Below are 15210 nucleotides of genomic sequence, written 5' to 3' on the forward strand. Positions count from 1 at the left end.
GACAAAACTCCAGCCGCAGGAAAATAGCAGGAGTTAAGAGCTTTCTGGGCTAACGCCGGTTCATAAAGCTCTTAACTACTGTGCTCTAAAGTACACTAACACCCATAAACTACCTATGTACCCCTAAACCGAGGTCCCCCCACATCGCCGCAACTCGATTAAATTTTTTTAACCCCTAATCTGCCGACCGCCACCTACGTTATACTTATGTACCCCTAATCTGCTGCCCCTAACCCCGCCGACCCCTGTATTATATTTATTAACCCCTAACCTGCCCCCCACAACGTCGCCGCAAGCTACTTATAATAATTAACCCCTAATCTGCCGACCGCAAAGCGCCGCCACCTACGTTATCCTTATGTATCCCTAATCTGCTGCCCCTAACACCGCCGACCCCTATATTATATTTATTAACCCCTAATCTGCCCCCCTCAACGTCGCCGACACCTTACTACACTTATTAACCCCTAATCTGCCGAGCGGACCTGAGCGCTACTATAATAAAGTTATTAACCCCTAATCCGCCTCACTAACCCTATCATAAATAGTATTAACCCCTAATCTGCCCTCCCTAACATCGCCGACACCTAACTTCAATTATTAACCCCTAATCTGACGACCGGAGCTCATCGCTACTATAATAAATGGATTAACCCCTAAAGCTAAGTCTAACCCTAACACTAACACCCCCCTAACTTAAATATAATTTACATCTAACGAAATTAATTAACTCTTATTAAATAAATTATTCCTATTTAAAGCTAAATACTTACCTGTAAAATACATCCTAATATAGCTACAATATAAATTATAATTATATTGTAGCTATTTTAGGATTAATATTTATTTTACAGGCAACTTGGTAATTATTTTAACCAGGTACAATAGCTATTAAATAGTTAAGAACTATTTAATAGTTACCTAGTTAAAATAATAACAAAATTACCTGTAAAATAAATCCTAACCTAAGTTATAATTAAACCTAACACTACCCTATCAATAAATTAATTAAATAAAATACCTACAATTACCTACAATTAACCTAACACTACACTATCAATAAATAAATTAAATACAATTGCTACAAATAACTACAATTACATAAACTAACTAAAGTACAAAAAATAAAAAATAACTAAGTTACAAAAAATAAAAAAATATTTACAAACATAAGAAAAATATTACAACAATTTTAAACTAATTACACCTACTCTAAGCCCCCTAATAAAATAACAAAGACCCCCAAAATAAAAAAATGCCCTACCCTATTCTAAATTAATAGAGTTAAAAGCTCTTTTACCTTACCAGCCCTGAACAGGGCCCTTTGCGGGGCATGCCCCAAGAAAATCAGCTCTTTTGCCTGTAAAAAAAAACATACAATACCCCCCCCAACATTACAACCCACCACCCACATACCCCTAATCTAACCCAAACCCCCCTTAAATAAACCTAACACTAAGCCCCTGAAGATCTTCCTACCTTGTCTTCACCATCCAGGTATCACCAATCCGTCCTGGCATCCGGTGCTGAAGAGGTCCAGAAGAGGCTCCAAAGTCTTCCTCCTATCCGGCAAGAAGAGGACATCCGGACCGGCAAACATCTTCTCCGAGCGGCATCTTCGATCTTCTTCCATCCGGTGCGGAGCAGGTCCATCTTGAATCAGCCGACGCGGATCCATCCTCTTCTTCCGGCGTCTCCCGACGAATGACGGTTCCTTTAAGGGACGTCATCCAAGATGGCGTCCCTCGAATTCCAATTGGCTGATAGGATTCTATCAGCCAATCGGAATTAAGGTAGGAATATTCTTATTGGCTGATGGAATCAGCCAATCAGAATCAAGTTCAATCCGATTGGCTGATCCAATCAGCCAATCAGATTGAGCTCGCATTCTATTGGCTGATCGGAACAGCCAATAGAATGCGAGCTCAATCTGATTGGCTGATTGGATCAGCCAATAGGATTGAACTTGATTCTGATTGGCTGATTCCATCAGCCAATCAGAATATTCCTACCTTAATTCCGATTGGCTGATAGAATCCTATCAGCCAATCGGAATTCGAGGGACGCCATCTTGGATGACGTCCCTTAAAGGAACCGTCATTCGTCGGGAGACGCCGGAAGAAGAGGATGGATCCGCGTCGGCTGATTCAAGATGGACCCGCTCCGCACCGGATGGAAGAAGATCGAAGATGCCGCTTGGAGAAGATGTTTGCCGGTCCGGATGTCCTCTTCTTGCCGGATAGGAGGAAGACTTTGGAGCCTCTTCTGGACCTCTTCAGCACCGGATGCCAGGACGGATCGGTGATACCTGGATGGTGAAGACAAGGTAGGAAGATCTTCAGGGGCTTAGTGTTAGGTTTATTTAAGGGGGGTTTGGGTTAGATTAGGGGTATGTGGGTGGTGGGTTGTAATGTTGGGGGGGGTATTGTATGTTTTTTTTTACAGGCAAAAGAGCTGATTTTCTTGGGGCATGCCCCGCAAAGGGCCCTGTTCAGGGCTGGTAAGGTAAAAGAGCTTTTAACTCTATTAATTTAGAATAGGGTAGGGCATTTTTTTATTTTGGGGGTCTTTGTTATTTTATTAGGGGGCTTAGAGTAGGTGTAATTAGTTTAAAATTGTTGTAATATTTTTCTTATGTTTGTAAATATTTTTTTATTTTTTGTAACTTAGTTATTTTTTATTTTTTGTACTTTAGTTAGTTTATTTCATTGTAGTTATTTGTAGGTATTGTATTTAATTTATTTATTGATAGTGTAGTGTTAGGTTAATTGTAGGTAATTGTAGGTATTTTATTTAATTAATTTATTGATAGGGTAGTGTTAGGTTTAATTATAACTTAGGTTAGGATTTATTTTACAGGTAATTTTGTTATTATTTTAACTAGGTAACTATTAAATAGTTCTTAACTATTTAATAGCTATTGTACCTGGTTAAAATAATTACCAAGTTGCCTGTAAAATAAATATTAATCCTAAAATAGCTACAATATAATTATAATTTATATTGTAGCTATATTAGGATGTATTTTACAGGTAAGTATTTAGCTTTAAATAGGAATAATTTATTTAATAAGAGTTAATTAATTTCGTTAGATTTAAATTATATTTAAGTTAGGGGGGTGTTAGTGTTAGGGTTAGACTTAGCTTTAGGGGTTAATCCATTTATTATAGTAGCGATGAGCTCCGGTCGTCAGATTAGGGGTTAATAATTGAAGTTAGGTGTCGGCGATGTTAGGGAGGGCAGATTAGGGGTTAATACTATTTATGATAGGGTTAGTGAGGCGGATTAGGGGTTAATAACTTTATTATAGTAGCGTTCAGGTCCGCTCGGCAGATTAGGGGTTAATTATTGTAAGTAGCTGGCGGCGACGTTGTGGGGGGCAGGTTAGGGGTTAATAAATATAATATAGGGGTCGGCGGTGTTAGGGGCAGCAGATTAGGGGTACATAGGGATAATGTAAGTTGCGGCGGTTTACGGAGCGGAAGATTAGGGGTTAATAATATAATGCAGGGGTCAGCGATAGCGGGGGCGGCAGATTAGGGGTTAATAAGTGTAAGGGTAGGGGTGTTTAGACTCGGGGTACATGTTAGAGTGTTAGGTGCAGACGTAGGAAGTGTTTCCCCATAGGAAACAATGGGGCTGCGTTAGGAGCTGAACGCTGCTTTTTTGCAGGTGTTAGGTTTTTTTTCAGCTCAAACAGCCCCATTGTTTCCTATGGGAGAATCGTGCACGAGCACGTTTTTGAGGCTGGCCGCGTCCGTAAGCAACTCTGGTATCGAGAGTTGCATTTGCGGTAAAAATGCTCTACGCTCCTTTTTTGGAGCCTAACGCAGCATTTTTTTGAACTCTCGATACCAGAGTTAATTTTATGGTGCGGCCAGAAAAAAGCCCGCGGAGCGTTAACAGCCCATCTACCGCCAAACTCCAAATCTAGGCCTAAGTCTGTTAAAGTCTGCCGCTAAGATAATGTTATATAATTCTGCACATAGTGCAGAATTATATAACATTATTTTGTGAGCTTACTGCCCCCTTAATTTTATTTAAAACATCAAGTATCAGCAAACTGTGTGCATAAACATTATAAGAACAAGAAAAAAAGAAAAGTGTTCAAAAATACAGTACAGTAAAGTTACAATTGAGCTTTATGAGAAAACCTAAAATCCATACTTGAGAAGGTAGGTGCAGTGATGTGTACTTTACGTCTGTCCCAGTCTTATCCACATGGACGTCAGCCGTACCTCCAAAACAAGTAAAATAATCAAAGGAATCCAGAAGGGTTTTCAATGAACTTGTGAAATTGTTTATTCAGAACTACAGTATAACAAAGTAGCGATTTATGCCAACGTCACACAAAAGGTACTTTTTGTACTGAGAAACCCACACTTCATCAGAGAAGACAAAAAGGGCATAATAAATATTCCCATAAAAAAACAATATGATTGCTGCTTACAAGTGAAAAAGGAAGAAGTAACTATAACATTAAAAATAGAAAGGGATAAGGTCTTGTTTATTCTTTTGTATTGTTTAAATATCAATAAAAAATTATTTTAAAAAAAAAATAGAAAGGGGCATGAAACTCAAAATGGCACTTTTATGGTACAGACAAAAGAGCATTCAATTTTAGAACACTTTTCAATTTACTTCTATCATCAAATATACGTAGCTCTCTTGGCATCCTTTGTTGAACAATACACATAAAGGCTCAAGAGCAGCAATGCGCCTCTTGTAATTGGCTCACCAGATATGTTCAGCTAGTTCTCAGTGGTGCAATGCTGCCCAGAAGCTCACTTAAGATGTGTTTAACTCCACTGAAGTTATTAAACACATAGGGAGCAATCAAATACACGGCGCAGGTTTCGGCGCAAGCATGGGAACCTGCGCCGCCCGTAATTTCACCTCGCACATCGGGGTATTACATAAACCCCGCTGGCAGTTCATAAAGTGCCGTAAGTCGGATAAACCAGCGATGTTCAGCAATGAGCGTAAATACAAATTTCTGGAGTCGCTAGTGACTTACGGCACTTTAGAAACTGCTGGCACCTAAGAAAAGTAAATAAAATAACAAATCTCCCGTAAAAGTCTAACACGCCTCCCAAAAATAAGCCAGACACGTAAAACCCCTATATCCGCAATCCCCCCTCTCATTACTAATAATAAATGTATTAACCCCTAGACCGACAACCCCCCACAACGCAATAAGCCTAATTAAACTATTAACCCCTATATCCGCCATCAAACCCACACCGCAAGTAATAACTAAATTATTAACCCCTAAACCGCCATAGCCCACAACGCAATTTACCTAATCAAGTATTAACCCCTAAAGCGCCATAGCCCACATAGCCTATTAAATGTGTTAACCCCTAATCTGCCGCCACCGTCGCCGCCACTATAATAAAGTTATTAACCCCTAAACCTAAGTCTAACCCTAACCCTAACACCCCCCTAACTTAAATATTATTTAAATAAATCTAAATAAATTTACTATCATTAACTAAATTATTCCTATTTAAAACTAAATACTTACCTATAAAATAAACCCTAAGATAGCTACAATATAATTAATAATTACATTGTAGCTATTTTAGGATTTATTTTTATTTTACAGGCAGCTTTGTATTTATTTTAACTAGGTACAATAGCTATTAAATAGTTAATAACTATGTAATAGCTACCTAGTTAAAATAAATACAAATGTACCTATAAAATAAATCCTAACCTAAGTTACAATTACATCTAATACTACACTATCATTAAATAAATTAAATTAATTAACTACAATTACCTAAAATTAAATACAATTAAATAAACTATAGTACAAAAAAAAAACACTAAATTACAAAAAATAAAAAAAATTACAAGAAGTTTAAACTAATTACACCTAATCTAAGCCCCCTAATAAAATAAAAAGCCCCCCAAAATAATAAAATTCCCTACCCTATACTAAATTACAAATAGCCCTTAAAAGCACTTTTTGAGGGGCATTGCCCCAAAGTAATCAGCTCTTTTACCTGTAAAAAAAGAAATACAACCCCCCAACATTAAAACCCACCACCCACACACCCAACCTTACTCTAAAACCCACCGAATCCCCCCTTAAAAAACATAACACTAACCCCTTGAAAATCTACCTACCTTGAGCCGTCTTCACCCAGCCAGGCAGAAGTCTTCATCCGATCAGGGCAGAAGAGGTCCTCCAGCCGGATAGAAGTCTTCATCCAAGCGGCATCTTCTATCTTCTTCCATCCGACGAGGAGCGGCTCCATCTTGAAGACATCCGACGCAGAGCATCCTTCCTGGCCGACGACTAACCGACGAATGAAGGTTCCTTTAAATGACGTCATCCAAGATGGCGTCCCTTCAATTCCGATTGGCTGATAGAATTCTATCAGCCAATCGGAATTAAGGTAGGAAAAATCCTATTGGCTGATGCAATCAGCCAATCGGATTGAAGTTCAATCCGATTGGCTGATCCAATTAGCCAATAGGATTGACCTTGCATTCTATTGGCTGTTCCAATCAGCCAATAGAATGCGAGCTCAATCCTATTGGCTGATTGCATCAGCCAATAGGATTTTTCCTACCTTAATTCCGATTGGCTGATAGAATTCTATCAGCCAATCGGAATTGAAGGGACGCCATCTTGGATGACTTCATTTAAAGGAAAAACTGGCGGCGGAGGCTCTTGCGGGCGATGCTGCATATGTAATGGAGGCCCTTGTCATATGCAAAAAAAGTGCAAAATACGTGGTCTAATAAATCTTTAAATGTTCAAAAAGAAAATGTTCTATTTAATTTATACTAAAGAGTTTGGTCTAATGAGGAAAACAATATATAATTTGTGTGGGAACCCCAATGAATAGACACTTAAATTATTTTATACCATGTGTTCGAAAGACTAAAAATACTGCTGTTTAAAATTGTTCCACAGTTAAAGTGTTAAAAAAACACTCATCTATGACTGGATATGTAAGAAAGTATAAGTGCACACTTTTTTAATTGATAGGTTCTTAAAAATATATGCAGAATTCCTAGCTGCAGTGAAAACAGTAGAAATATGGGACAATAAGGCTCTTCTTTTTGGGTATAAAAATATGTTCCACAACTAAATATTCTACTCATCCATATTAACTTTTTTTTCACTTTATTTTTTGCTAGCCATAAATTATCATGAATTGTCCAGTATTTTTGTTACACTAATGCCAAGGAATATGCAAAACAAATTATATATATATATATATATATATATATATATATATATATATATATATATATATATATATATATATATATATATATATATATATATATATATATTAGTTTGTCCAATACCTGGGAAACCCAAAAAACCCTCGTGGTAATGTTTTTTAAACTTTCACTATGCTGATTAAGATTTGTGTCCAGAAAGCTCAAAACTGCCAGAGAATAGTCAGCCCCCCCCCCCCATCTGCTGCAACCAGTCTGCCTTTGTGAAATATGTTATTTTTCCTATGTAAATATGCAAATCCTTAGATCATAAACATTTAAAAAATGATGTGATGTAGTATGTTATCCACAATGCTTTTGCCTCTGCTGCAGCTGTTTATCCTCACAAACTGCATTATAGCGTAATAGCCAGTTTCTCAATAACGTTCAGTCTGGAATAAGTTTTCATAGATATATGAATGCTTTGCAACGAATCTCTCTCTATTCTCATTCTATGGAATTATTGATTATAATAGCTGCAGTCTTACAGCAGTATCAGGAAAAAAAATACTGTTTCCCCTTTAATATATTTGTTCTTATTCTCTTATGCAGCAAAAGACATAATGAAGCAGTTTGATATCTTTCACCTCTTGCACCACTTAACCCTTTGGCTGCTGTGAATCTAGGCAGGTTAAAGATAGCATTTATGGGGGAGGGAACAATCTATGTGTGGGCTTCATGACATCAACTGCTAAGTGATTGGTTTTTCCCACATCCTAAAACAGACTGACTTGCAGCAATATGATTTTTTTTGCAAGGCATTGGTTGAAAGTCTGGCTCTGTGTTTTTTTTTTACTCTGCAGATTTCTGTTTCTCTCACATCAATATTTAATACCCTACTAAGAGCAATGAGATAATGCAATGAGCGGGGGACGTGGCGGTGCAGTGTGGGGGAGACGTGCTACACTAATGTGCCATCTTCTTGTCACTGCAGTTGCCAGAACTCGGTGAGCCGCCGGTATACTCAGACTGAGGCACCGGTGCATGCAGCTCCCCGAGAACCCTTCACCTCCTTAAACCATGTCCTCTCCACCCCCCACCGCCGCCTCCTCCTTCTTCGGAAGGGCAGCCGGGGAGGAGGACACGGGAGGATGAGGAGAGAGAGCCGGCCGGAGCATAGGAGGAGGAGGAGAAGAAAAAAGAGGAGAAGGAGAAGAAAAAGAAGAGGAAGCACAGAGGAGGGAGTCCGTGGAAGGGGACGCGCGGCAGCGGAGGATGAAGTGGGGTGTCCGGGGAGTCTGCGCCGTGCTCTCCAGCTGCTTCCTACTCGCTTGCGCCCTCAGCGCTGCAGCCGTCGGCCTCAAGTGTTTCTCATTGGGATCAGAACTGAAGGGGGAGCCGTTCCGCCTGGGCACGGCCGCGGGCGCTTTCTACTCGGGGCTCATACTCTCCGCGGGCCTCTCCCTGCTGGGCTCCGCCTTACTCTGTTGCAAGGAGGACGCAGCTGGCCAGAGGAAGCCGGGCAGCCAAAACTTTCTCCTTCTCGGCGTGCTGGTCTTTATGTTGGGGGTGTTGAGCGCCTTCGCTGGGGCAGTCATAGATGGGGACACCGTGTCACTGGTGGAGAGGAAGTACTCCCACTACTGCTTGCAGCCCGGGTCCGGCGGCAGTGCCACAAAGTGCCAGAAACTCAAGGACTACCAGCGGGGCTTACTTATCTCCACTATATTCAATTCCCTGGAGTGTCTGCTGGGGCTCATCAACCTGGTGCTGGTGAAGAACTATAAGTCCTCCCGGCAGCGGCGCAGGAGGAGATGCGGGAGGAGGCGCTTCCAGAGGCCCAGCCAGGGATCCATCTTCTCACACGAGGAGCAAGAGTTTTCCCCTGGTGACTTCCCCTTCCAGGCTGTGTCTTATATTAATGTGGGGGTGTTTCACCTGTTTGATGAGGCTGGTGTGGAGGTGAATTGCGGGGGCCACCCTTCTTTGGAGCTGCCTGGTTACTCACCCATGGACCCCGAGTTAAACCCATCATACCCCTATTGCTACCCTTTACCCAATGAACAGCCTCCCCCTTATGATGAAATATACCCTGCTACTGAGATCTGCAGCAGTAGCACCACTACCACCTGACCCTCCACCACTTGACCCTCTTGGTCCTTGACATGCACTGACAATCATTAATCCCTGGATAAAATGGGACTTTGATTTTAAAAGAATTAAAAAAGGACTATTTTCACACTGTATCTACATGGACCTGTTAAAGAAAAAACGCAAATGCTGTTGCACAAATGCTCATAACCAATTTTCTCTTATAGGGGCTGAAAGGCCAAATATGCTGAGTGTGTGTGGTCCCATGAGATTGCACTGTTGAGGTCCATTCTATTTATTTCAACAAGTGAAAGGGTTGATCAGTATTTTCCTTTACATTAATTTCTGTAATGCCAGTGTACATCTAAAATATTTGGTATTCGTCATTATTGCCATGGTTACGGTGTCTAGCTGCAAAATGAATATGCCAGTATAAATATGCTTTTTTTTAACATCATGTCTGATGAGATTACTCATCTTGATCAAATCTCGAGATTTTATCAGTTAATGCTTGTGATAAAATGTCAATCCTCCTACTATTTTATTACTATTAATGAATCATCTAATAATGGTTTCTAGCTCAAGGAAGCAAACCAACTGCCACAGTGCTATTGATATGCAAAGAATGAGAAACCTGCACAATGCTTTCTTGGCACTAAAAACCACAGATTGGTACCAACTATTTCATTTCAGTACAGCCTACTAAGGGGTGGGAAATTCTTATGTTTACAGCATTGGGAATTAGAGCTTTTATATTTAAAAAAGAAAACAAAGAATATTTTTGTTGTTTTTAGGATGTACACGATAAAAGCTGCACTTCCAGAAGTTAACATAATGCTATATTCTTAGAAATTGTTTTGTACACTTGAGGTGCCTCTTTACGCAAGAATTTGTTTAGCAACAGAGTGATTTGCAGTATGCATTAATTTTGTTTTTCCAACCCCTTTTAGTTAATTAATAAAATAATACATCAATAGTATATGCTGTGTGTTACAAATAAAAGGCCAGTATATGAGACACTTTATGAACTGTTAAATATAGTAATCATTTTTTTGTAATATAAATCAGAAATATTTTTAATGCCAATTGATTTAATGAGTAAAATAATGTTTTATGTAGACACTTTATTTTCAAATATACAACTTTCTAAGAAATGATCATTTAGATATATACTATGACATTAGATTAGCATCTGCTGATACTATTTAGAAGCATAATCTATCTTCTACCTTATTGCATGACAATTCCATATCTGCTTCACATTTAAATATTACCATCCTATTATTAAATGAATATAGCCATAAAATGCACTTTGCATGCTTTAATTCACTATTGAAAATTACAATTATAATCTTTTATTTGAATGCTGTAACCATATTTCTCTCTGTCTGAAATGTCAAGACTATTGCTACCAGTTCAAATGCCTCATGATGCATGTCAGCTGAACTGATCATCTCACCTTATAAGAGAGTAATAACGTTACAATTCTGAAGTTGAAAACAATGAAATCATTAACAGGCTTTAAAACTATATTCCACGTGATAGCTCTTGGTTGTCTTAAAGGGACATTAAAAAGTATGAGATTATAATCTAAAATGTCTAATTATGTGTAGTACAGAAACTTTTCAATATACTCAGTGTTTGAAACCAATTTGCCAGCTGGCTGGCAGTTTGTAGTAGCCAGGGGGCATTATGAAGTAGTCGGGTGGGGGCGCTCTAATATCTTCTAATATATCATTTTCTGCTATCCAAAGTACAAATTAATGGCATAATTTAACATAAATGTATTAAATGATGATTTGTTCGATAAAAAATTTATTTTTTTAATATTAGCGCATTTTAGCTTAAAGGGATATGAAACTCACACATTTTCTTTTGTGATTCAAAAGTCCATAAATTCCAGTTTACTTCTATTATCAAATTTTCTTTGTTCCCATGATATTCCGTGCTGAAGAGATACCTAGGTTGGCATCTGGAGCACTACGTTGCAGGAAATAGTTCTGTCATCTAACACTCTTGCAGATGGATAACAATATTGCAAAACTGCTGTCATATAGTGCTCCAGAAATGGGTCGGCTCCTAAGCATTCACCCCTACTTTTAAACAAAAGATAACAAGAGAATGACGAAAAACTAATAGAAGTAAATGAGAAAGTTGTTTAAAATCACATCCTTCATCTGAATCATGAAAGAAAAAGTTTGGGTTTCATATCTTTAATATTGGCCAATATTTTAGCTGGGTGGTCAGTAAATTCAGCCAGGTTGCGCACCCACTAAAAAGGTCCTGGGGAGAACACTGTACTCACATGATTTATTTTGTCCTTTTCTATAATTTAATCTGTAATTTCTTTCAAATAATGGGTACCACCATCTTGGAACCTAGGTTATACCCTTAACTATCTTTTCTGCTGATGACAATAAAAGAGAGTGTGCAAACAAGAATATGTGGAAACCCTGTTAGATAGTTACTTTAAAATCCTATATTGCACACTCTTTTTTATTACCTGTTTTATATTTGTCAGCAGAAGAGATAGGTTAGAGGGAAACCTAGTTTCAAACATGTAAGCACCCATTAATTTATAGAAACCAAAGTACTTTATAGAAACTAATCCTTTACACTTAAATCTTTAATATTCAAAAATGAATATAATTTTAAAAAATACATCTGCATACTATTCTCAAGCTAATCTTTCATTTGAAAACATCACTATATATAGCATTTATTTACTATTTAGTACCCCTTCAAAGTGACCAGAGCTGATATGTTTTATGGCTATGTGAAAATGGCTTTACTATATAGTAATTAGGTAGTAGCTTTGATAGTGGTAAACTAATTTTACAATTAAAACACCAATTTCTATATTATTTAAGTTATTCACATAATCACAACTCTAGGGACATATATGTAACATCCAAAAAGAATGCACAAATTTACTTTACAAAGAAGACAGAAAATGTTCTATTTGTATATTTTTGTAAGAGGAACCTTATCCATATTCACTTATAAACATTTAGTAAGCTAAGAAATAGTATTTGTCACAGATTCTCTTTCATAATTCATGCAGTATGTACTACCTCTCTGATCTTAAACTTTCAGATTAAATGCTGACAGTTAAGTTAAAGACCAGTGATATAAAGAGTCATATTCAACATGAACGTGTGTTTGAATGGTAATTGTAATAGTAATTAATTTTCATTTGTTGATGACTGATATCAGTGCTAAAACAAAATCACATAACTCGGGGTTATTAAGTTAAAGTTAAGTTAAAGACCAGTAATATAAAGAGTCATATTCAACATGAACGTGTGTTTGAATTGTAATAGTAATTAATTTTCATTTGTTGATGACTGATATCAGTGCTAAAACAAAATCACATGACTCGGGGTTATTAAGAACTTACCTAAGATACTTGTAAACTAAATTGCACTTTAATTTCACATTTTAAAGCTTTTTGCTGTTTAAACATTATTCCTTTATTAATTAATATATATATATATATATATATATATATATATATATATATTTATCTCTGGTGCACGATAAACTGAATATGAGCAATAAACAACCTGACCTGATCTACACTCCTCTGTTTAAATATACAATATCCTTCCTCATTAGAAGGCAACTAAAAGCCCAATGTATGATTACTATAGCTGTGGTAATGAAACCAGAACTATTTCCTCTTGTAGGGGAGATAGGTATATAAATAGTTTAATTATATTTATTGTATAAAGAAGGTGATTATTGTATCTCTGAAACATCACATGTAATGATAATTATTTTAACAGAAGAGTTATCAGACAGTTTCTGTTGCTTATATATGTTTATATACTGTACAATTTATTTTGCTATAGAGTTCAGTTTGACAATAAGGGGCAAACTTTATTGAAAGCCATCTGCAAATTACATAGTTATTATTCATTGTATGCAAATCATTCACTGCAAATTGATAGATGAGTGTGCTTTAAAGGAAAAAAAGTTCCTAGTGTAACAGAAGAAGTGGTAAATCCTGAGAAATTAGAGATGATTTTTACTGAACTTTGCAGAATGTTCAATCTAATTTAGAATTGCAACAAGAGGAAACAATAGTTTTGAATTGTGTAGCAAGAGATGAGTGCACTTAAAGGGACAGTCAACACCAGAATTTTTGTTGTTTAAAAAGATAGATAATCCCTTTATTACCCATTCCCCAGTTTTGCATAGCCAACACTGTTATATTAATATACCTTTTACCTCTGTTATTAACTTGTATCTAAGCATCTTCTGACAGCCCCTGATCACATGACATTTTATTTATTATCTATTGACTTTCATTTAGCCAATTAGTGCAGTGTCTGCCACAAGCCACAGGCGTGCTCACAGTGTTATCTATATGACTCACATGAACTAGCTTTCCTCTGTTGTGAAAAGCAAATAAAAAAACATGTTATAAGAGGTGGCCTTCAAGGGCTTAGAAATGATCATATAAGCCTTCCTAGGTTTAGCTTTCAACTAAGAATCCCAAGAGAACCAAGCAAAATTGGTGATAAAAGTAAATTGGAAAGTTGTTTAAAATACATGCCCTATCTGAATCATGAAAGTTTATTTTGGACTTGACTGTCCCTTTAATGAGAACCAAACTACAAATTGACTTACATGTGGTCACACATGGCTAAACTACAAACGATGGTCACACAGGGGTGTCCCTACATTCTAAACTCTGTCTAGCCCTCCAACAACCCTTTCACAATCAGTGTAACATTTTCATATGCCTTTGTGGAAATGTTAGATCAATAATGTGTAAAGTGTCAACATCTAGTATGGAGTGCTTTAGGTTCAAGTCCCATAGAAAGGGTTTAGATTATTTTCTATTTGAAATATTTAAACAATTTATTTATGTTACTAAAGTTTCTATGAAATGTTATAAATATTATAAGATTTTGAACTGTAATATAGAAGACCCATAAATCTGTGTCAAAATAAAGTATTAAGGTGTCCGCCTCTGATCAGAATTCAAGCTTACTAAATTATTTGTCAGATAATATCACTCTAGCTTGATACCACTAAAGGAAGAACAAAGCAGACTAAATGGAATGTAAGATGATTTGGCAGAAAATCAAGTGGATGGTTCCTGTTAATGTTTACATATAATTTATTGACATAATAAATACACCATTTTGTTGTTCTTTTCAGATATTTATTTGAACTGTCTTATTTATATTAAATAGTTGGAAAAAAAAATATAGGATTCTTGTTATGATATTTGGCTCCTCAAATGAAAAATCAGTCATCAATTGTATTGTTATGTTTTGATTTTTGAATTGCATCACAGTTTAAATATATTTTCACATGCTGTATTTCACAGTGTAAATTAATATGTTTATTACAAAGAAAGTGAGTAGTTATGCCAAAGGTTATTTGAGGTTTGTTGCTGTGCTAATCATATTTACTACAAGAGCAATTCATTGCTGGAGCAGTGTTTTATATCATATATGTTTATACCCATTTTAATTCTCTAGTAACTTTTCTTCAACTCTGTCAATAATACATTCACAAAGGTAGACAGAAAAGGACATTAGTAAAATGAATAGAATAAGTTATTGTCTGTAGTTGTCATTGGTCATTTTCGTTTTTAGTGCATAAGTGTCACACACATATACTATTCATTTTCCTCTGAATTAGCACCAGGTGTATGAAGACTGTAATTAGCTATCTTGTCACATTTTAAAGGAATACTAAACCCAATTTTTTTCTCTCATGATTTAAATAGAGCAGTGCTTTCCAAACTGTGTGTCGTGACACGTTAGTGTGTCGGCGGCAGTGTGTAGGCGTGTCCCTGCTTCAGCACAAAGTTTTTTTTTGTTTTGTTTTTTTTTTACATTTTTCTTTGGTTTCCGACTTTCCACCTGCCTGCTACGCATATCACATGGTTGACTAGTGATTGATACCTAGTGG

At 36.9% G+C, this 15210-nt stretch overlaps 1 protein-coding gene across 1 annotated transcript; it reads left to right on the forward strand.

Annotated features, from left to right (window-relative positions):
• The first annotated feature begins 8460 nt into the window (after nucleotides 1–8460).
• Nucleotides 8461–14451, forward strand: TMEM271 (transmembrane protein 271). The gene has a single exon (XM_053700652.1). It carries the CDS (start codon nucleotides 8461–8463, stop codon nucleotides 9316–9318), a length of 858 nt encoding a protein of 285 aa, XP_053556627.1. The 3' UTR covers nucleotides 9319–14451.
• Nucleotides 14452–15210: the final 759 nt, after the last annotated feature.

Source organism: Bombina bombina, chromosome 2 (genome assembly GCF_027579735.1).
Source record: "Bombina bombina isolate aBomBom1 chromosome 2, aBomBom1.pri, whole genome shotgun sequence".
NCBI classification, from domain to species: domain Eukaryota; kingdom Metazoa; phylum Chordata; class Amphibia; order Anura; family Bombinatoridae; genus Bombina; species Bombina bombina.

What these genes read in the sequence shown, in the direction of transcription:
- TMEM271 (XM_053700652.1), top strand. Translation starts at nt 8,461, where the DNA reads ATGAAGTGGGGTGTCCGGGGAGTCTGCGCCGTGCTCTCCAGCTGCTTC.